Source organism: Uloborus diversus, chromosome 6, assembly GCF_026930045.1.
Source record: "Uloborus diversus isolate 005 chromosome 6, Udiv.v.3.1, whole genome shotgun sequence".
In the NCBI taxonomy this organism is placed as follows: domain Eukaryota; kingdom Metazoa; phylum Arthropoda; class Arachnida; order Araneae; family Uloboridae; genus Uloborus; species Uloborus diversus.
The window spans coordinates 2986100-3009497 of NC_072736.1; the positions used below are offsets into that span (position 1 = coordinate 2986100).

At 34.4% G+C, this 23398-nt stretch overlaps 1 protein-coding gene across 1 annotated transcript in view; it reads right to left on the minus strand.

Moving 5' to 3' along the window:
• The window catches only part of LOC129224157 (gamma-tubulin complex component 6-like), a 107180-nt gene that overhangs the window by 20401 nt on the left and 63381 nt on the right, over positions 1-23398 (minus strand). The window contains exons 13-18 of the mRNA XM_054858573.1: positions 22871-23010; positions 17128-17350; positions 10093-10135; positions 6644-7095; positions 6001-6151; positions 548-689 (exon numbers count right to left, since the gene is read on the minus strand). Coding sequence (XP_054714548.1) covers positions 548-689; positions 6001-6151; positions 6644-7095; positions 10093-10135; positions 17128-17350; positions 22871-23010 — 1151 coding nt within the window. The remainder of the gene's footprint in view (positions 1-547; positions 690-6000; positions 6152-6643; positions 7096-10092; positions 10136-17127; positions 17351-22870; positions 23011-23398) is intronic.

Consider the following 23398-nt stretch of genomic DNA (forward strand, 5'->3'; position numbering starts at 1 on the left):
GCAAAGCTACAATTTTCTGCTGTGGGTGGGAGTTGGATCATAACACTCCTTACATATAACATACAGATTAGCATACTAGAAATGGCAATATGAAATAAACCAACAGTCCTGGGGATTGATTCTAAATCTCCTCATGGCATCCCTGGAATTGATGGATTTTAGTAAGGAAAGACAAAATGCCCGCACATTTTAAAGTTTTTCCACATAAAAGCTGTATTCTTGTTATTTGATGTTGAATTCTCTTTCCAGACAGCTTCAAAACATAATGAGCTTCAAAAGAGAAAAGAACTCAAAATTTCTAATGAACAAAATTTGTACTTAAACTAGGTTTGATTTTGCTGCGAAAACATCAGTTATGATTTCATTATTGTAAAAAAATATGAGTACTATTTCTCAAAATGATTGTAAATGCTTTCCAAAAGAAATGGCCTCCTGTCTAAAGAGCATGCAGAAACTTCTTCTCCATTATCAAAATAATGATAATAATAATATAAATTAAAAAAAATCCCAACACTTTACCAAAATCCAAAATTACCAAAATACTCACCAAATCAAATAACTGTAAACAAAGAGACTGACAAAAACCTTCATCCAGAAAGAAATAGATGTCTCTCAGACGCTTCAAAACACAATCCAAACCTAGATCCTGCACTATATACTTCAGCACCATCTTTTCAATTAAGTGAATTCTATTGGGGGGAAAAAAAAACTCTTAATAAAATAAAAACTCTTAACCCTAAAGGTCTTTTTTTTTTTAAATGTGATACATTCAATGGATCTGATAGAAATTTACATCGGATAAGCTTCAAAAATTCACTCCCAAGTTATGCATGTTATAAACTTCTGAACATGTTGCACAAGTAAAACATTTAACTATGCACAGAGACATTAGATCAAATGAGGCAGTGAGAAGCAAAGGGATGTCAGTGGCAAAAATAAAAATTTGGAGACAACCAGTACACATGGTAGGTGATCCTCTCCTCTGTCTTGGGGTAAGAGATGGTACTAGCAAAGATAATAGAATACTAGTCAAGATTGGACACTCGAGGACCGGTTTTTACGTATGGCAAGGAAAACAAGTGTAAATAGAATGAAAACTGGTGGCTTCAAAAAAAACTGACATTAAGAGTTTTGGTCGCCAAGTTGAACTGGAGATTCTTGGAATTGGCGTAGAGGTTACAACACTAAGAATTCTAAGAAAAAGTAGGGAGAAAAGACGGGGATACTAACCACCAGTTAAAAAATTCAGTGAAAATCTTCTTTAAAATTAAATATTTTCCGAACATAACTTGAAAACTGATGAATACTCACCCCAATCCTTTAAATTGTAGAAAAATCAGAGGCGAATGAAAACGTTGCAGTCTCTAAGTCTGATACAAGAACTCCGGATATGTTTTCGTCGGTTTTGGGTTCTTCAGCTTTATTTCAACTTATCAAAAAAAAACAACAATGTTTTGTCACCCGAACACTTCATTGTTTTTGTTAGAGGTGGTCCATTTTCTAAAAAAAATCCGGCTTTTTTCAGCTCAGTTTCCATCTAAAACGATGGGACAGGAACCCTTGTATAACTTGGTTTTGAGCAAACACGATACTGAAATTTTACATTTTTTGCCCGACCCTAGTGCCAAAACACTAGTTTAAACTAACTATTAACAGCTCATACAAAAATAAACTCAGTAGGGACAAAAACGAAGCTATCTAAAAATCACAACAAAAAAGAATCGGACGGGACGGCAGACACTTCATTTTTATTTCACTGGTGCCCAAAGGCAGCGCCGTGAAGAATAGACTCTCATTTCACTGTCTACATATAAATAGAAAAGTGCCATGTAATACCCCCCCCCCCAAAAAAAAAAAAAGAAATCAAAAAAATTTTATTACTCTTTCTTGTGGTTTTGACCAGGTTTTATTTTTTTTCCTTTTCAAGCCGTCATTTTCATTACTCAAATGCAATGAACCTTATAATAACAGATTACAAAGTATTGTCGCAGATTGGGGGGGGGGGGGGGTCATGACTCCCATGATCCGTCCCCCACCATTTTACCCATCCTTTCATGAAATGCCATAAAGAAGTTGAATTCAAAAAAAATATTCACTTTTTCTTATGGTTTCGACAATTTAATTTTTTTAGCAAACGTTCAAATATTTACACGGGTTTGGGGGGGTCATGACCCATATGACCACCCCCCTCCCCTTGTATCTGCGACTGCACGCGACCATTCCTATTTTTCGTTGCTGAGTGAGAAAAGGCATTTTTATCATTTTTATGTCATTTGTGATCAAAACCAAAGGTTATTATGGCTCAAAAAAGTAAAAAAATAAATGAAATAATCGAACATTAGCATTTTTAAAGATTAAAGAAAAACATTTTTATCTGATAAAACCCTAAAATTTGAGCCCCTAAATTTACCCCTAAAACTTTTATCCCCCTAAAGAAATCCCATTCTAAAATTTTCCCCCTGTTTATTCAGGGGGAAAACCCCTTGGCAACCCTGAGTAAAGAACAAAGAAAATTCTATGCATAGTTTACCAAAACCAGTTTTGAAGGGGTTACCCTGTCAAGCAGTGATCTCTTTGGTCCTGTTGTGTCATCTCAAAAAGGCGTCAGCCGATACACGACAACTGACGAGGGAGATAGCCAACACAAAGCATTTAATGGTAGACGGAATTTTAGAGAAGAAAACAAAATGGGGGGGGGGGGATTCAGCTTGCTTTCCTTGTCACAGACTCCTTGAAAAAGAAAGAGGATGAAAGAAAAGGAAATACAGTTTAAAAACACTGCAAATATATTTGTCCTCTACCTATTTTGTATCCTTCTGCGGAAAATTTTTGGGGGTGCAACCGCCCCCTCTTGCACCCCCTATTTGCTGCCCCTGGTTGTCGATTAAAGATCTGAAATGCGATTCGACTGAATGTAAGGAATTAAACATAAACAGAAGGAAAATAAAGAACTGTAAGTAACTGCAGATTTCAGAAATAATTATTGTTTAAAACAATGTTCTCCAGCTATACTTAGAAATCAGTTAGAATGATAAAGCACGCGATAGAACATGATTTCTTAATAGTAAGCACAAGAAGCTTATGAAGTAAGTCGTGTTATATGCATTAAAAAAAATCATTAATATGTTCTAAAAAATATACATAAAAATACCTAAAATATTAGCGAAAAATGAAAAAATATGCATTAATAATATTTTAGTTTCGTCGATAATTTTGTCTGAACTGAATACAAAATACTTAGCTAGTCTATTTTTAAATTATTTTGTTATTCACGAGATTAATATTTGGTATTGAACCGGGGTATACAAGGGGAAGGTCATGACCCTTCCCAAACCGTCGACAGATTATAAGCCCACGTTTTGCTCAAACCCTTTTTCCTCAACTTAAATACATTATGTTTACATATTTTTCATTCTGCTACTTTCTCACCTTGATCGTAATTGTAACTTAATCGCAATTTAATACATGACTTGCCGTCATGTATTAAGTTACAAAATGTGATTAGAAAAATAAAACTTATAAGTTTTGTAACAAAAATGAAAATACATTTCGGCACTCGCTTCAAAAATAAATAAATATGAAGTAAATGAATTTAATAAAAATAAATATGCAATAAAAAAAGCAAATAACAATAAATTAAATAGCAAAAAAATAAATCAAGGAGATCTTAGTTTTACTCTTTGCATTTTCGTAAACAGCTTGTTATTGATACAACAAACTTCCCCTGTGTTCCATTTTTTTTTCCTGTATTTGCTTTTTTTTTCCTGATGACCCTCTCTAAGGCTTAAATACCCATGTAATTACCACCCTTTGCCAGAAGAGAAAAGAAAGGGACCTGATCACGGCATACGATGCACAGTAGCAGAACTTGGCGAATAATTGCTGCACACAGTATAAAACATTTTTTCTGCCAAAATTGAATCGCCAACTCGCCTGTAAAGTTGTTTTCTATGATAACTAACTTTCCTTAAAGTGGGAGGAAACGCGAAAGCATTGATCTCTACAGAAGTGTCCAGTCTTATGCAAAGCTATATGGTCTTTGGTACTAGTAGCCCTGGTAGTTGCTGATATACAGCATGAATTAGAAAAACAACTCAATGAAAGCCTACCTAGGATGTTATCTTTAACCGTGTTTTACTCAAAAACTTGAAAATGTCCACTTACATCCCTTTGCTCCTCACTGTCTCAGATGGAAATATCAATATCATTCTACTTCAACTGTTACTTAGCCTTCAGAAGATGAAAACTGTTTCATTTTAAAAAGATTTTTCCAAACACATATTATTTTGAAGCTTCCAAACCCTAGTCTGCAATATTTTTGCAACTTGTACTTCAACATCTTTGATATTGTAACGGATCCGGCGAGACTTTCTACTTTCTTGAAAGGACGACACAGTTCTTGATAAAAACACAGGAGCTTTATTTACACTATGTACAGAAGAAATCGTTAACAACTGCTAAATTAATCATCAGCAATTAAGCAAATATCACTCAACACGTAAACTCAGCGGTTACACACGTATTTACTTCCAAATACGAAAACAACACAGCGAAATGCCTCGCAATAAACAGAGCTAATACACTCTCAGTACGAATTCTCAATCGAAACTAAACTTTTTATCACGCGGGACGCTTTTATAAACATCCAAAGAAATCTCTTAAATATTCCACAACATTCCAAACGCTTCATGAAAATAGTAGACCGTTATCAAATTTTATCAATGAACAAAAAAAGAAATAGGGGGGTCGTATATTATAGGGGTTGTATATTCATTACGGGAAACTATTTACAGGTTACGTTACTACAATAATTACTATTTACAGAATTTGTAACAATATTCTTATTTATATGTGTACAAGGTAGACATTAGCTATGATGCTTCGTAAAAACTTGATTAAGATACACATAATTGAAAAAAAAAAAAATTTAAACAAATCATGCAACAGTGAAAATGGACAAGAAAAATGTAAAGTATCAACCAGGACAGTGGAGTTAAGACTAATTTCAGGGTAAAAAAACTAGGATTTGGTAGTCGAAGATTTTAGAATTCCAAGAATCTCAGGGTCGGAGTCTGTCATTTTCCCTCCAAGTCCGCAACACTGCCAAGGCTGCAGAGTCCGAGTTGAAGGATCTAAAACTCCTGGAGTCAGTCATTTTACTTTCGACTCTACAGCCCTGGTATTAACAACTTGTTGAATAAATGAAGCTAATGGTAAGTCAATTAATTGCAATGGATGGAGTTTTTCCATGGTAGTTTAACCACCTTGCATTCATGGTAAGATTAACGCGTAATAGTGCAACTAACCATAGGGTAATTATTAAAACTCAGGAAAAAAGCCCACACATTTCAGTTGCACTAATTAGGCACTTATTAGTAATTCATGCAATAAAATAACAGACAAAACAGGATTTAACGGCATTCAAGATCATTGGTAGTTTGCTGCTCTGAGACTACTATGAACCTATTCAAATTACTATGAAGAAATCAGTAGTCTGAGTGGGTCAGTGACTGTTCTCTGCTAATTGAGCCAATACATTTATATACTATAGTTAATACTAACATATTTTATGTTTAAACTAGTGGTACTCGCACGGCTTTGCCCGTAGTAGAAAATTTAAAGGTCATTTGGTTCACCTGTATATTTACAAATAATGGATGATGAATTTATCGCCAATTGGCTATGTTCATTCTCTCTCCCATTCCACGTCATGATAATTTCGTAATTTACTCGTCCATCTTATGATAATCTTGCTCCGGGAAATGTTCTTAAAATTGAAATAGAAAAAGAAAAAAATCGAATTTCCGAAAACTCGCTTCGAGGTGCACACCCCCATGCTACAAACTAACTTTGTGCCAAATTTCATGAAAATCGGTCGAACGGTCTAGGCGCTATGCGTGTCACAGACATCCAGACATCCAGACATCTAGACATCCAGACAGAGAGACTTTGAGCTTTATTATTAGTAAAGATAAAGAAGTAAAAAATATCACGTCTCACCTCATATCCAGCACAGAGCTGAAATTATGCACCATTAGGCTGTGGAATGAATAAAATTGAAGGAAAGAATACACTTCTTCTTTAGAGTCCCCATACTGGCTCAACAGCAGTGAAAGCAATTTGTCCACAAATGATCCTGAAGGTACAATATCTACAACAGAAAATTGAAACAAACTTGAATATCAAAATTAATTCTGGCATATCTTTTGCACTCATCATTTGTATTATTTTATACAAATGTCAACTCTAGGGGGAAACAGTGGAAAACTTTATTAACTTTCTTATTATTGCCTAATTTCTCTTTCTCCCTCCTCCATAAAATAAGTGTTTTTTTTTTCCTATGTTGAGGAATAAAGAAACAACATTATTATCAAGTTTGAGTGAAGATTTTCAAGACACAAGAAAAATACCATACAGACATTGTAATGTACAATTTTGGCAGTGGTTGTGTAACGGACATTTTTTGTAAAATGCTTAAAAGGAAATTTATTAATCTTAAAATAAAGTACTTGTTAGGTACATTTCTAATGAATACCCCCCCCCCCCCCCCTTCTGCGTTTACTTTAAAATTGTTTAGCATGTGAAGTTAATCATTTTCGCAACGGAATGTCTCACTTTGCAAATGGTAAAAAAGGATACTTACAATGGTCAACATCATCAACACTTTCATCACATTTACTGGTATCACAAGGAATTGATGCTCCTGAGTTATCATTTGCTTGGGCACAGTCATTTGAATGAATTAGCATTTTACATTTAACTTCTTCGTTAGATCTCGTACACAGGAATGCAGAGTTGAATTTTGTGCTGCCGAAGCAGGACTGAATGCCCACGCTCTTTAACAGGTGAATTTCATTAAGATTCGAGTCTCCAGATATTTCGGTGTTCTCGGGGCTAAAAGTACTTTCCACACGACCACAGGTAGAAAACAAAGTTCCAACACCATGCATGGCAAGGCCACTAAAACCGTACTCTTCTCTTTGGGGAATTAAGGTGTCAAGAGACTTGAACCTTTTGATAGGTCTTGACAAACTAGGACTTTTGATGGACGAACACGAGTGGTCATCTTGATCAGAGTCTCGATGTTCGAGGTCACTAGAAAAAATATTTCAATGCATTAATTTTTAAAAATAAGTACATTGCAAATCTTATTTTATCACTGCTAAGATATTGTAAGTACTTAAAAATAACTTGAGCCCTATACATTACTCAAGATTTTCAGAGAATTTAAATGTAAAAATGTCAAATTTCGCATTAGGACTCCGTACACCACAATTATCAACAAATAGTTCTGCAGTTTATACTTAAAGAAGCTTAATTTAAGAAAGAAGCATTTAAGTACTTGACAAGGACGAAACATTAAAGTATTGACAAGGAGTAAATTATCTTGCTCACTTAGAGTTAAGACGAAGCACTCCAAATCAGATAAGAATACCACATTTATAAAAAAAAAAATCGTTAGCAGATTTCAAATATGATGCTTTGAAAATGTTTTGGAAAGTGCTAAGAGGAGGGCTAAAGGAATGTGAATTTCTTTATCATTAAATTTAAAACAAGAATTTTGTTCTAGTTTTAAAAGACCTTTCCTAAAAGATTTTGATTAAAAAGCAAAATGAAATTAATTATACTTTTGATCTAGACCCAACAAAACCCTCTTGCAAATTATTAATTTGCAAGTTTTTTAGCATCATTTTTCATTCACTTTGTTCAAAATTCATTATTAGACTATAGTCGGGGCAAACCTAACATGGCAGCATAGTGAAGGCTATGCAGATCCTACTCACAGCATTATGACACTGCCAGGTTAGGATGGCCCCAATCATATACATATTTTATATTCTAAATATAATTGTTGTATTTCTAAATCTAATTATCTAAATATAATTGTTGTATATTTTGTAGTTCTTTATGTTTAACGTAATTTTCATGCTGTTTTAGACGGTGCTTAAGAGCACTTATAGTCTGTCCAATGTAACCAAGTCCACACTTGCAGGAGATACTATAAATACCTCAGTTGCTATGGCAATCAATAGGATCCTTCAAGTTTGTAAATTTTATCTTATTTACTGGAGAAAAGGCTATATCGATACCAAACTTCTTCAAAATCTTTGCAACTTGATGACTACTATTTGGATAATAAGGCAAAACAATAGTATTGGAAGCATTGGAAGCAGAAATCTTGTCAGAATGAGAGGGCTTAATTAACTTACTATAAATCGAATCAATAATGGTAGGAGAATAACCACGATCGAAAGCCACTGCTTTAAGATAAGAAAGATCAGAATTTAAAGAATTGGAGGAAGAACAGATGTTCAAAGCACGAAACACAAAAACCTTGAATGAGGCCAACTTTTGGTTTGGAGGATGAGAAGAACATTTGTGATGAGGTAGTGTAACAGCAAAAGGCTTATACGAAACACCGAAGTCATAAATTCATTATTACTTTTAGTAATAAAGTCATCCAAAAAAGAAAGAGAACTATCAGTTTCCATTTCAATAGTGAATTGGATGCAAGGATCAATAGAATTTAGAGTAGAAAGTATAAGTTCATTATCAACCTGGTTTTGGCCAAGCAAAACAAAGCAATCATCAATATAACGAACCTAGAACGGAAACGTTATGGTTTCAAAACATTTAGCCTCAAAGTAGTGCATATAAATGTTACTTAAAATAGGACTCAAAGGATTACCCACTGCTAAACCTTCAGACATGCGAAAGTAAGTACCACTGAACACAAAAGTATTCTGCTCAAGATAAACACGAGTAAGGGAAACAAGTTAAACTAAAGTTATCACTAAAAGTAATCATGAATTTATGACTTCGGTGTTCCGTATAAGCCTTTTGCTGTTACACTACCTCCTCACAAATGTTCTTCTCATCCTCCAAACCAAAAGTTGGCCTCATTCAAGGCTTTTGTGTTTCATGCTTTGAACATCTGTTCTTCCTCCGATTCTTTAAATGCTGATCTTTCTTATCTTAAAGCAGTGGCTGTCGATCGTGGTTATTCTCCTAGCATTATTGATTCGATTTACAGTAAGTTAATTAAGCTCTCATTCTGACAAGATTTCTGCTTCCAATGCTTCCGATACTATTGTTTTGCCTTATTATCCAAAAGTTAGTCATCAAGTTGCAAAGATTTTGAAGAAGTTTGATTTTGATATAGCCTTTTCTCCAGTAAATAAGATAAAATTTACAAACTTGAAGGATCCTATTGATTGCCATAGCAACTGGGGTATTTATAGCATCTCCTGCAAGTGTGGACTTGGTTACGTTGGACAGACTAAACGTGCTCTTAAGCACCATCTGAAACAGCACGAAAATAAAGTTAAACAAAAAGAACTTGCTTGTTCTTCAATCGCTCAGCATTGTTTGGCTTCTAGTCACTGTTTTGATTTTTCATCTGCAAAAATTATTTGTAAATGTTCTTCGGTTTATGACCTTGATTTCTGGGATGTCTTCCTTGTCAATGATTTTTCCAGCACTCCATTTTTTTCATGATATTTGGAAGCAATTTCTACAATTGCCTTTTCTGTTTCTTTGTTGTCACTCACTCTTTCTGTCTCCTGGCTTCTGATTGGTTGTCTCTCCCCCTTGCTCTGAGCCCGAGATTGACATGCTGGTTGCTGTTTGGTTGTTTGCTGTCTTGTGCCATGAATTCCTATTGGTTGGTCCTCTTTAGTATAAATACCGGTATCCACTTGGTTGTTGTCAGTTCTGTCGCGACTTTCGGTTATGTTGGTGAGCTTTTTGCACTGAAGAAGAGGCTCCATAGTAGCTTTGAAATAGCTATATGCTGTATTTTCTTCAGAATTTGTGCTTTATTTACGTTGGTTTTTCACTTTAATCATATTGTAGCACAAATCTTATATGATAATTTTTCATTCAAGCAAGTATTAGCCAATATTTTTAGGATTTTTTTTCATGAACTTTTCTAAGAGCATTTGCTTAAAACGAGCAAATATTGCGGTCCCTTCACACTCGCTAGAAGAGTTCTACTGCATAACACAATTGTCACACACAAAATAGTTTTTATTTTCAACATTCTGAGAAACTTGCATATTTCAATATTGCAGTAATAATTTTTATACTAACCTATTAAATGCAGTTGCAGTAGACACAAGAGTTTTCCACTTTCCTACGTGAAGAAAAACAAGTCAACTGTTACAATGGAAGGAAATGTAAAGCCATAGTCATTATCATGAGATGCATATTGAAGAAAAAAAAACAAGTAAAAGGTCAGTCGGCTAGTAGTTGAAAGTCGTTTAAACATAAATAAATGTATCAATCATTAAAAATATGTGCAACATTACATGCAAGACACCAAGGGTCTAGATATGACTTCCCGAAACTGCAGTTTCATCTTTGCTAGTCCATCATCACGTGTTAGACTGATGAGTCTATGACGAGGACGAAACTGCAGTCTCTGGATGTCGCAATTGGGCTATTGGTATATTACACATAGTTCAGCCTTAGCCCTGGCCAAAGGCGGTAACTCACTGCTTATGTACAACCCTGTTTAAAAAAAACCATACATTGCAACAAATTATATACATGGATTTTAAGGTTACAGGCGTTTCTGTATTGGGAACCTTTTCTTTTGGTGAATCCCTCCAAAAGTCAAGATGAAATCCTCTAAACATTATTTTCTAACCACAACCAATGCCTTTTTGCACTTGCTTTGAGAAACTGAAACATACATCAGCATCCCCTCCCTCAAAAAAATACAACTAAAATTTTTAATTTGAAGACTACAAGTTAATGTCCAGTCATCATTTGTTACAACTGAATTTTCATTCTAAAAACTAATTTGATATTCATAACTTTACGCTCAGTTGCCATTTTTACTAACTTAATAGATTCCGAAGGAAGATTTTTTTCTTGGTTGGTAAGATTCAAATTTTTTTCAAATTGACTTACCAATTTTTTTTTTTAAAGTTTTGAACAATGGAGGAATCCTTAGCACATTCTTGAGACTTTCTTCTCTGCCCCTTCATCACCCACAACACAATTTTAAAATTATACCGAAGTGGAACATTTTGATGATGAAAAACAAAAGGCTAAATCTTTTGCAAATGACGCCCAACTGTTATATACTAGTTTCAAACTCTGGCAGACACATCACATAAATGCTCTTTCCTTTTAGTGTGAAGAATATTTCTGCTTTAAAATGCAAGGTACCTTCGAAGTTTGTAAATTATGCATATATAACTTTTAGCTTCCAATTTATCACACATTATTGCATCTGTCTCTTGTGTCCGTGAACTTTTTTGCAATGAAAAATTGTTATATGCAACTTATTACAATTAGAGCATGTAACATTGCTTGCTCACATATAATTTCCACAGAAGGATTCACTACTCTTTTAACACTACTTTCAGAGTTTTATGCAACTGAAAGCAAAATTATGCAGGTTTAGAATATTTTGAAGATTTTTTTTTATTTTAGTTTTTCCCCAGAAAGGTTTATAGATGGAAAAATTGAAAATTTTGAAATTTCAAGCATGTATAACTTAGTGTATTTAGAAATGTTTAATATTTACATGCTTTTCTCCTTAATTATTTTTTCTGCTCATGTTTATGCTTTTTTTACTTCTTTGATAATGCAAGCTATATGATAATTTAATTTCCCTGTACATCAAAAAATTATTTACTAAAATTCCATTTCTGGCTAAAAATGAACACTATTTCAATAATATTAGTAGGTTGAAATGTTTCAAGTTGGACTTTTGATACATGTTCACGTTCACACTTCAAAACTAAACTTTCAATAATATAAGCAAATGGTGATTCTAGGTATTTGAATATTATAATGATCGCCCTCTTACTGCACACATTTGAAATTTCTATTTTCAAGCTCCTTTATATGCTGTCAGTCATTTTCTCGAATGCCTTTGTATTTAAAAAACTTGCTACTGATTAATATAAAATGCATCAGTGTGAATCAAAATTTTAGAGAAATTATAGGTTAACTTAAACTGCGTGTTTCAAATTAATTCCCTATTATAATAAGTAGTAAAAAATAATTTTAGCAATACACCATGGACAAGATACATAATTTAGGCTCACAATACTTTTGATTATTATTTGGTGTAACAGTTGTAAAATAATTTGATAATATTTTATGGCAATGTTTGATTATAATATTTAAAAAATGTCATATACTTTTAAATTTTATTTTCTATTTGACAAAATGAGAATTTTATGATTATTGAAATATGTACATACATAAAACAATGAATAATGCATATAAAATGCCATGTTGTTTTTCAAGAGTCATGTTAATATAATAAAAGAGAAGATCTCAATTATGTACTGAGACTTTTTACAGTCTGTTTTTTTTTTTTTTTTTTCTTCCTTTTTCATTTTTTTTTCTTTTTTACTTTGCAGATTCAGCACTGATGTATTTCAGTACAATTTTGCTAAAATACAATTATTATTGCCAAAAATCTGGCAACTAAGCTAAGTCTAATTACTTAAATATTTTTGAATCAAGAAATATGAAAATGATATTAAATTTATGAAATATTTCCTGTCATAAAACATATTTATTTTATTTATTTTTAATCAATGTTGAACATGTCCCTCTCATACATATGTTTGGACACAGGAAATCTCGCTAATAAAGACACAATTTACACACGTCATAATGCAACATGGGATTTACAAATATAACTAAAAAAAGAAGTCTTTTTTTTTATACGAATTTGCAATAAAAAAGGAACTTTTTTCATATGATCTGAATGATTACAACACATTTTCCTGATCACATGCTGCAACTTATTTTCTTAACACTAGAACGACTGACATTTTCTGTATATCTAGAAAGACTGAAGGGGCCAGTGCGGCCCCTACCCATTTTTGGAGTGAATTCTTTTAAAAATTCTTCCTGAGGGAGTCCACATGCCTGATACACCTTCTTTCATGACTAAATAAAAACTTAGTACTTAATTATTTTTAGTTTTTCTCTCTATACTGGGCAAAAGATTGAATTAGTTTTCCTTTCTAAGAGCAATGGCCACCGTTAGGATGGTAAGCAGTCGGTACTGTTTATAGCATTTGGATAGCCAATCGGCTGCATAAAGAGGAAGTTACAGGTTAAACTAGAGTGAATGGAATTTTTTTTATGCTACAACAATTAGGAGAAAGGAAAAAAATAAATTTTTTAATTGTCAAAATGCTTAGGGGCCACTGTGGCCCCTCCCGTCTTACTAGGTATAAGGATCAAGATTAACAGTACTATGAGGCGAATGATTAAATGATTAAACAAGCATTCAAATAGTGTCATATAATGAAAAGTCAGAAAATTTCATTAAGTTCCGTTAGATATTATCCGAGTTATTAAACAACAAACTACGCGAGGGGCCACACAGGCCCCTCCGTCTTTCTAGTGTTAAGTAGTCCAGGATCTGACAGCACTTCTGTAGGAAAGTTCGAGTAGGGAGAGTTTCTTTTCAAAAATGTTTAGTGGGTGTCCTAGAAAGTATTTTGGACTCGGGTGGACATCCGCCACCTGGTCACTTCTCCTGCTATGACGTCATCAAAGATGGCGGCCGCCTGCTCTCATAAATGCTTAGTACTTCGATAGGAAGATTGAGTACGGAGAATTTTTCTTTAGAAATGTTTAGTAGGTGTCCTAAAAAGTATTCAGAGCTTATGTGGACATCTGCCATTTCGTACATTTTTTTAGCTATGACGTCATCAAAGATGGCGGGCGCGCGCTTTCGCCTCCATATAAGTCAAGTTTATGTTAATACTTAACCAACAAAAATGAAAATTTGACCAGTAAGTTACAATTAATGTTTTTAAGACGAATAGCAATATATTTTTACTACTGCTATAACTTAATAACTACTTTTTATATTTTTGTTGTACTTAATAAAATTATATTTTAAAGGGGTTGTTTCAAGTTGGTTGCGAACCCGTACTATTACACTTACAGAAAGAGCAACAGGTTACTTCATTTGTTCTACAAGTACAGGAAGATTTGGCACATTTCAAGCAATTAAATGCTCCAATAAAATCAGTTGGAAATCTCTGTAAGTTCTTTTCTGGCATCAAATCAACATCTACCACTGCAAAACCAAATTCACCAAAGATCTAAGTCAACAGCAACATCGTAAATACAATGTCGTTGTAGGTATGTGTAAAAATATGATCTTAATAAGTGACCCTTAGCAATTCTGCTAGTAGGCGGCAAGTTATCAGTGTCAATATTTTTCGCATGATGATACAGCCATATAACCTAAATTCATCGAAAGATTTACAGAATGAGCCTTTTCGCAGTGCTTGCACTAAGTATTCTTCTGCAGATTTAAGGCTTTGCTCTACATAAATCCAGTCAGATGATACGCCAAAACTCTCCAAATAATCTATAGATGCACAATGAAGAGCAGATTTTTTGGTACTAAATTTACTTGTGTAATCTGATCCACATAGTGCGTGGATGGCAGGAAGCAACGAACATAAGTTTTCCCCTATTTTTCGGTGAATATCATTAACAGAAAAGAATCGTGTAGAATCAAAAACTCCAGTACGCATCCAAAATTTCTGAACACCAAATCGTTGAAGAGTAAAATAGTGAAACAAAGCTAACACCATTACATCAGTGTCGGCGCTAACAATAACGATTTTAGTGAACCCACACAGGGATGCACGTTTTGAATGAATCAACATTCTGAAGTCAGCTTCCTCAACGGTCAGACAGTTTAATTCTGAGTGATTTATCTGTTTTCCACTTTGCACAGATATGCAGTTTAATATTACATCATCCTTTTCATCATCATGAAAGGCACTAAAAGTGTGGTTGGTATTATGTGGTGTTTGAGTCAAAGAAGTTGTCACTGTATCAGCAATGAACTTTTGCAATATCAGTTTGTTTTTTGAAGATACCCAAAAGCTGCTGAGTTGGAGGGGCAATGGAATATCTTCTGAGATTTCGACCACATGTATAACGATGCTGCTACCTTGTCTTTGCACCCTTTACACTATAAAACGGGTTTTATCGTCAGACTTGAACCAGGTATCATCACTGGTGCTACCATAAGCTGTTTCCAACTCTTTTAACAATGCACTTTTTTGTGGTTTTACCATTAACGCTTGGTTATTGAACAATGAACAGTTTTCTTATAGCTCATAACGAAAGAGCTCTTGCATGTCATATGAAGCATGTCATATGAAGCCTGATTTATTTGTATCATTCGGTGAGATGACATGTTCAATATCTTTTTAGTAACTTTCCTTGTAGCACCTATACTTTGCGCTTTGGTGCAACGAAATAGTGGCAACATAGCTTTATGGATGGAGCTTGATATTCTTACTGTTTTGTCCTCGTATCGTGTTTTCCGCAATATACAATACATCTCTTCGCCGGTCTTAAATAATTTTAATATTTTTTTCCTTTGAATCTTGGGAAACCAGTGCTTTTGTTAGCAGATTGTGCAATGGATTAGGAAGCATATGCATATCAAACGGATTACCTTTGTGTAATATATATTTAAATTTTGAGACAACCTTTGCATCTATGTTCTGAGTTTGCTTCTTCGAAAATTCATGGGGAATGTTCAAACCTTCGACAAAAACAATAGAGTCTGTTACCTCTCGAAATAGATTTAATATCATCAAACGTTCATGATGCGTCATTTCCCATTCTGCTACAAAATCTTTCTGTTTAGTTCGCCCTAAGATGCCAGATGAGCTTTTTTGGGATCTATTAATGGTTTGTTCTAAAGGCTGTCACCTTTTCTGAAACTGGAGATGTACTTTTGTCATCTGCTTCAAGTTTTCGTTTGTACGTCAATAAATATCTAGAAATACAATTGTCATGGCACAAAAGATCGGCGCTGAAAACACTTGATACATCCTCCAAACCACAAGTGCGAGTGAAAACATCATCTTGCAAGTATAAGGTGGCTTTTAAAAGCTCCTTAGCTCTCGGATACTCACTTATTCTTTACTTCTCGCAAATGCGATTATGTGGTACATGGTTACAGATGATACACAATTGTTATCGATGAGGAATACCTCCTGCTTGGTAACGTGCACGCTTCCTTCCAGATTTCCCTAAACTTTCCTGCACATTCGACTGAGCAGTATTGATGCCGTCATCTTCATCTTTTGATTTTTCCTTCCCATTTTGAAGCTGTAAAAGAGGTTTCTTATGACAGTATTGCTTATAGCATGCATTATTCATATGGTAGTACAACAACTCTTCCTCACTTAACGCATTCAAACGCTTAGTAACTACGTCATTTCGCAATTTTGCAGCGGCCCTGATTTTTTCACGACAATTTTCTGTACTTATCACACTATTGTCGGTTTTATTACATATAATGCAAGTCTTTTCAACTGGTTTAAGGTCTCTTATGCTGTCCTTTGACACTCTCGATAGTTTAATAATATCCATATATCAATTTTATTTCGATAAATCTCGAACAAACGAATCATTCAGACTAACAGCGTTTCATCATCTCAAAAACCACCCTCTGTCGCACTCTTTGAACACATCATATAATTCAATGGTTGCCAACTTACTACTTCGAAGAATAACAACGCGCTCGAATGTTATATCTGCGCAGCCTATAATGGTGCGCCTAAGTGAAGCGACTAATAAACATTCTGATTGATTAGTCACACCAGGTGAAAATGGCAAATAAACATTTTTTTTACGTAAATAGTTTTTGAGTCTAATTTTATACGGTTATTCAACGATTGACAGTTGAAAAAATAATTTTAAAGAATGAATTTAAAAAAGTAAAACAAATAAAAAACAATAAAATAAAGTGTTTTTAAACTACTTTTTCGGGAAAACTTTAGCACTGTAAGTTGGTAAATTATTTAATATAAAGTAGTATAAAAATGTGCAAGAATCACTCAAAAAAGTCAAATATTAAGATAAATATGAGCATTTAAGTGATCGAGATGCCGCCATCTTTGATGACGTCATAGCAGGAGAAGTGACCAGGTGGCGGATGTCCACCCGAGTCCAAAATACTTTCTAGGACACCTACTAAGCATTTTTGAAAAAAAATTCTCCCTACTCAAACTTTCCTACAGAAGTGCTGTTAGATCCAGGACTATAAGAGACAAAAATAATTAATGACAGTGAAATAATGGAACACTAACTACTTGCCTAGCACATTTCTTCTCACGGCTCTCTCGGATAAACACAACTGACTGTCGAGGTACCCCTGGTCCTCCCATACTGTGGAGTTCATGGCAACACACTTTTCCATCTCCTCCATGTGCTCGAGGTAGCTCGTGCACTCCAAGTCCCTGTGAGCAGCGGCATGATACGAGAAGATCATGGACAGCGATGGCAGAGGATGATGGAAAATGAATTTCAGACTAGGTAACTGGAAAAATAATTGAAAATGGCTAGTTTGCATCATGGTGAAATGGATGAATTTTACAATTTTTAACTTGTGCAATCTATTGCATATTTTGCTATGATTGAAACAATTCATTATTATTACAATTCATCAGTGCCATGAATACACTGACTTTTACCAAGCAGGTTGGTTTTGAGGCCTAATTCATGGGATGAAAGCTACAAGAAGGTAACTGCAGTTTTTTTCTTTTCTTTTTTTTAAATTTTTTTTATTTTAGGAAAACAAGAAATGAATGCTTTTTCATAAGTTTTGGGGAATGTGAAGACTAGATTTTTGTTGAAAATTTATCAAACTAATATTACTAAATTTTATTTAATTGGAAATATTTATGTCATCTCTTGAAGAAATATTTTCAACAAGAAACATTTGATTTTTTTCCAAATTTACAGTTACCTAATTTGGTACTCAACTAACAAATTGACATAAGTAAAAGAAAAAGTCTTTTCAACCCAGACCAGGAGTCAAGCAACCCCGATCCAGCACTCCCAGAAGAATTGATTTAGAATTGGAACTTGGAGGACTTTGCGACTGCTACATACTTAACGTGCCCCAGTTGCCATCAGAGAACATGGAGCATCTTTGATCAGCTGGCATCAAACCCGGGAACATTCACTTACGCATCAGATGCCTTAATCATCAGGCCACCAGGGCTACAGAGTATTATTCACCAAAATTTAACCAATCTGCCATAGGAGGCGAGAAATTATAGCTAGTAAAAGAATAACTATCAAGAATAAAGTAAGAGACAGAAACCTATTCTCAACATTATTTTTTTTCCTTTCATATTTTTTTAAAAAGCTTTTGCAAAAAGGCAAAAATATCTACAGTTGGGGTAAACGAAGCCTGGCAACGTCAGAATGCTGTGTTTAGGATCTGTAGAGCCTTTACAATGCTGCCAGGTTAGGTTAGCCCAAAACTAGTCTTCATTTTTTCAACCGTAGGCTAAACCCCCGACATAAAGTGTAGATTACAAGTCAATAAGTTTATAGCAATCACTCGTTTTCCAACGTACAGGCAGCATGAAATTGAATGACAGATGAAAAGTTGGAAAATGCAAGCAAAAATTGTGCAAGTACAAAAAATGTGTTCATGAAATCTTAGTTTGCAAAAATTAAAAATAAATAAAATGTTAAAATTATATTATTCAGGCATTCACACTGCATTATGTAGATTTTAAGATACTTTTTTCTTTGAGTAACTGCATACAAAACTGTGAACTCAACCCAATCACCTTGAATCAGAAGTGCATCTTGTGCTGAAACTGATGTTAAAATGCAGGATTGACATTAGAAAAAAGTTTAAGATAGAATTTCCAACTTTGATCAAAATTGGGGGAAAAAAAAAAAAAAAAAAAAAAAAAAAAAAAAAAAAAAAGAATTTTAGGGGAACTGTGTGCAAATGAATTTTTGTTTTGGGATTTTGGAAAAAACTGCAAGAATTGTGCAGTCCCACTTCATTGTGCAAACCTTGAAATGTCTAGAGTGCCCTTTAAAATGTCCACCAATCTTAAATATGATGACAAAAAGGGAAAAAAGTTCAGGAGATAATGTTCTAAAATTTTAAAATGTAAGTTTCATTTATTCTTGAAAAAATTAGTTTTTCTCACTCTGGCTTTGGAATCTAATGATAAATATTTAAAATATAACAAAAATTGCTTTTAATCAGAAGGTTAAAAAAATGATATAAGTATGTTAAAATAACTTTACCATAACACATGCACACTAATTTAGCATTTTATGAACACAGCAATAGTTTCATTGAAAAATTTCTTTTCTTTCTTTCATTTTTTTTTTCTAAACAGTGAAACTTAGACTGTATCTACAGGGCTGCCGAGAGGGGGGGGGGGGGGCAGCAAAGGCAAAATCTCCCTGGGGGAGGGGGCCCGGGCACCTCCTCAAAGAGGAAAAAAAAAATTCCAGAGTATATGCTGCTAACTGAACTTCTTTTTGGTGTTGGAAACGCAAAAACATCTCTCATTTCAACATTTTAGCCCATTAGAAACCTTTCTATTGGGAAGGAAAACAACCAGTAGCGGGACCACCATGACAAACAGCGTGCGCTCCTTATGTCGCACGCTGTTCTCCTTTTATCCTGATAGCCAAAAATGTCTATTTGAGAAATATTCTCACCAATTCATTTTGAAAGCTAAGTGTAAATGTTTTTACTCACTTGTATTTCTTTAATAATGAAAAGGCAGTTAATTTTGTCCCTTAAAGGACGCTTGTTTCAAATCGAGTATCGGGAGAATCAACGTGTAAACATCAGAACGACTTCGAACGACGTGTTTCGTCAGGAAGAAGGATGTGACGTCAGAGCACGAGGGGAGATGATGTAATCTCCCAATAGCTCCGCGGCAAATCGAATGTTCTGGAAGCATCCAGACTGAGCTCCTACGTACGCATATCCGGCGTGACGTGCATTGAGTGCGCTGTAAGATAAAAGCAAGGGGAAATGAGAAGGAAATCACTTCTTCTGCTCGCGTTTCTCATTTTCGAATGACGATAGTCGTATTTTTTAGAGGATCGTTCGCTGTTAAGGCGACGTCCTGCACTTAGGGGATGGCTTTTAGAATTTCGCCTTGAGAGTTATGGACTTAAAATTTTTGAAACATTTTTAGAATAATTTATGTTAGGGTGTCAAATGTTTTTTTTTTTGAAAAGATGTTCTTTTGGAACATAAAGGATGTTTTGAGTAGTATTGAAATTCCTCATACTTGTTTATACAATTTATCTATGTTAAAATTAATTTACAGTTGTTAATTATTTGGATTTATAAATAAAATGATTTAGCCTTACAACTTGAATTCTGACATTTCATTCACTTGATAGCTATAGAAATGTGAAACAGAAAGGCATCTGCTAAACTTGGTGTTTACCTTCCTTGCGGGAGTTAGACACAATTTGTTAGGTCAACATACCCCCCCCCTGGATCACAGTTGTGTGACATTACGCTAGGGGTTCCCAACCTGTGGGTCGTGACCTCCAAGCATTTCTTATGGGGTGGTGACATTATCCCTACATTTGAAAATATATCATAGTATAGTTTGAAAATTAAAATACATAGGGGGTTTGCATCAGTTTAGTGTAGTATCAATACTTGAGCACAGTGGCGAATCCAGGAGGAGGGCTATAGGGTTGCAGCCCCCCCTCCCTTTATACAAGAGTACATGATCCCACAACATCCTCTAAGATTATCTTTTATTTTGGTGTAGGGACTTCTATCCTCACAAATTTCCAGGAAGGTGTCCCGAATTCACCTCCCTCTAACATCATCTAAAAAAGTCTAAAATTTCGTTTTTGGAACTTCAATTTCAAATAATTTCTGCGAGAGATTCTCTAAACCCCTGCTCTTATCCTGAAAGATGTCTTGTAAAAACCTTTTTAGGATTTAATGTGTTGAGGAGAATTTCTAATTTAATAATATCTCCTCAATATTTCCTTTAATATTTGCAGAGTGAGTTCTGAAAGAAGACTAATATACTATCTTAAACTTGAACGACATTTATTAAACAACAAGGTATATAGCTAAAACAGTCTGTAAATGATAAAATATACTAAAAACGTAATAATTAATTCCATCTCACATTTAGCTACAAACCATGGCGTGCTATGTGCTATTAATGTACAAGATGACTAATACAGAAATGATGAAATATAAACTGCATGACTATCGACTAAAGCTTCAATGTAAAACTTTAAACCCATTAGGAAATAAGCTAATACAAGCTCATGATTTTGAAGAGGGGCAAGTGGCACGAACAGCCAAGTTCGAATGCCGACGAAGCAAACCGCCTACGACGAAGAGAGGTATCAAAGAGAAAGAACATGAGCCGCAAGCTGTTTAAATATCCCCAGGGTCATTAGCATATACGAGTCACGTGAACGGACACTCGTCACTGCTATTGTTGAGCACACGTGCCATCAGATTCCTTCTAGAAGCTTCGATGTGACATCATCCACTACAGAGTTTCACAAAGGGTAGACAAAAGTGAAACCAAACATTTGGTCAATTCGACCAACGCGAAACTGAGTGCTGATAAGCGTTTTTACCCCAGTTATGCAGAATGATTGGTAATACATTGTAAGTAACGAAAAACATAATCTCTTTTACTATTGTTGTTGTGAGGTGATGAGATAGGATTATTTACTGTTCTTGCTAACAGGCATTTATGCCTAACATAATTTTGGGAATATTCCGGGAAGAATCCTGAACCCCATTCCATCTCTTAACTTCATCAAAAATAGCCAAAAAATAGGTTTTTAGGATTTTAAAATTGAAAAACAATTTCTGAGGAGGGAGGAGTGCCTACTATCCTCTTCACATAATTGAAAATCATACAATTTCGTTTTTGGGACTTAAATTTCAAAAAAAAAAAAAAAAATCTGCATGAAGGTTCTCTGCAGTTTTTCTTGTCATCAAAGATAATCTACTACTATGTTTGTGGGACTTAAATTTATGAAAAATTCCTTGGGAGTACCTCCAATCCTCTCACACTCCACATCATAAAAACTAGTCTAATAATTTCGGTTTTGGATTTTTTGGATTCTGAAAAAATTCCGACGGAGAGGCTCCAAAGCCATACCTTCTCCTTAATGTTTACAAAGAGGGCTTTGAATTGCGTTTTAAGACCTCAAATTCAAAAATTTTCTGGGGAAAGGTTTCCCGAACCTCTTTTGTTACCAAAACTTCAACAAAGATGGTCTACAACTGAGCATTTTTAGGATATTTCATTTCCATTTTTGAAAAATTAGCGAGCATTCCCAATCTTTCTCTATTTTTTTCATACCCCCTTCACTCTTGTTAAAAATCGTCTAAAATTTCATTTATAGGTCTTCAATTTCGAGAAATTTCAATGGCTGAGTCTACGAGCTTTAAACCTTCATAAAAGTCCCTGAACCTCCACCCTTTTATAACTGTAGGTATATATGGTCATTAATCCTTCCCCTCTTAACGCAATTATCTACATTTGACAGCGCAATGCTAGTAGTGACAGCCCCCCCCCCCTTTGGCAAAAGAAAAAAAGAGTGGCTTTAAGAATTTTGAAAGTATCAAAATTTTTGCTTAACATTATAGTGATTCACTTTTTTTTAAATTCAACCAGCTTTTTTTTATGTTATTTAAGAAGAAAAACTGCCAAATACGATTACATTTCTTCACTGTGCACTGACTCGTGGTATGACGCCTAGGATTACTATGAAGCAGATGTTGCGGTATAGAAGGTGCAATTGAGGATTACGGAAATGTAAATAAGGGGTGAGGGCAGTCAACAGGATTTTTTTTTAATGGTTGGAGGGAGCCTACAATTCAGTATTTTGCCCCGGGGCCCGGTTGAGCTCTCGACGGCCCTGTGTATGTAGCTGAGTTTTTTTTTGCACATTTTAGATTTATGGAAAACAAAAAAGGGGTAAAGACTTGAAATTTTCAAACGATTAAAACTGAGAAATCTCTAACACTAAGAATCTCAGCCATGAATACGAATTGTACCTCGGAACAACACATTTTCAAGAGCCTTATACTTTTTCCACAATTCAAAATGCCGTGAGAAAATTTCTTGAATTCTGGAGGTATTTTTCGTTCTGGACTTTCCACATTTTCTATGTAAGCATATCTCCAAAATAGAGAATCTACAAAAATAATAACAATTATTAATCCAATGCCAAGTTAATAAGGTTTTCAATGATAACTGCATTAACCATATTAAAGATAATGCACTAATAACACAAAAAGCTTGATACCAATTATATTAGATTAATTAAAATAATTCTAATCATAATGTTTCTTAAATATACTACAGTGAAAAGCACCATTTATACGTTTCTCTTTTATACGTTTTTTTAAATTGGTCCTTGCAAAGTCTAATACACATTAACCTATACCTATTATACGTTTTTTCATTTGTACACTTTTTTCATACAGTCCCTTGAAAAACATTTAAACGGTGCTTCACTGTACTTACTAAACTAATACCACTCTACCCCAACATGGGGTAAAGTGGGGCAATGAAACCATGAT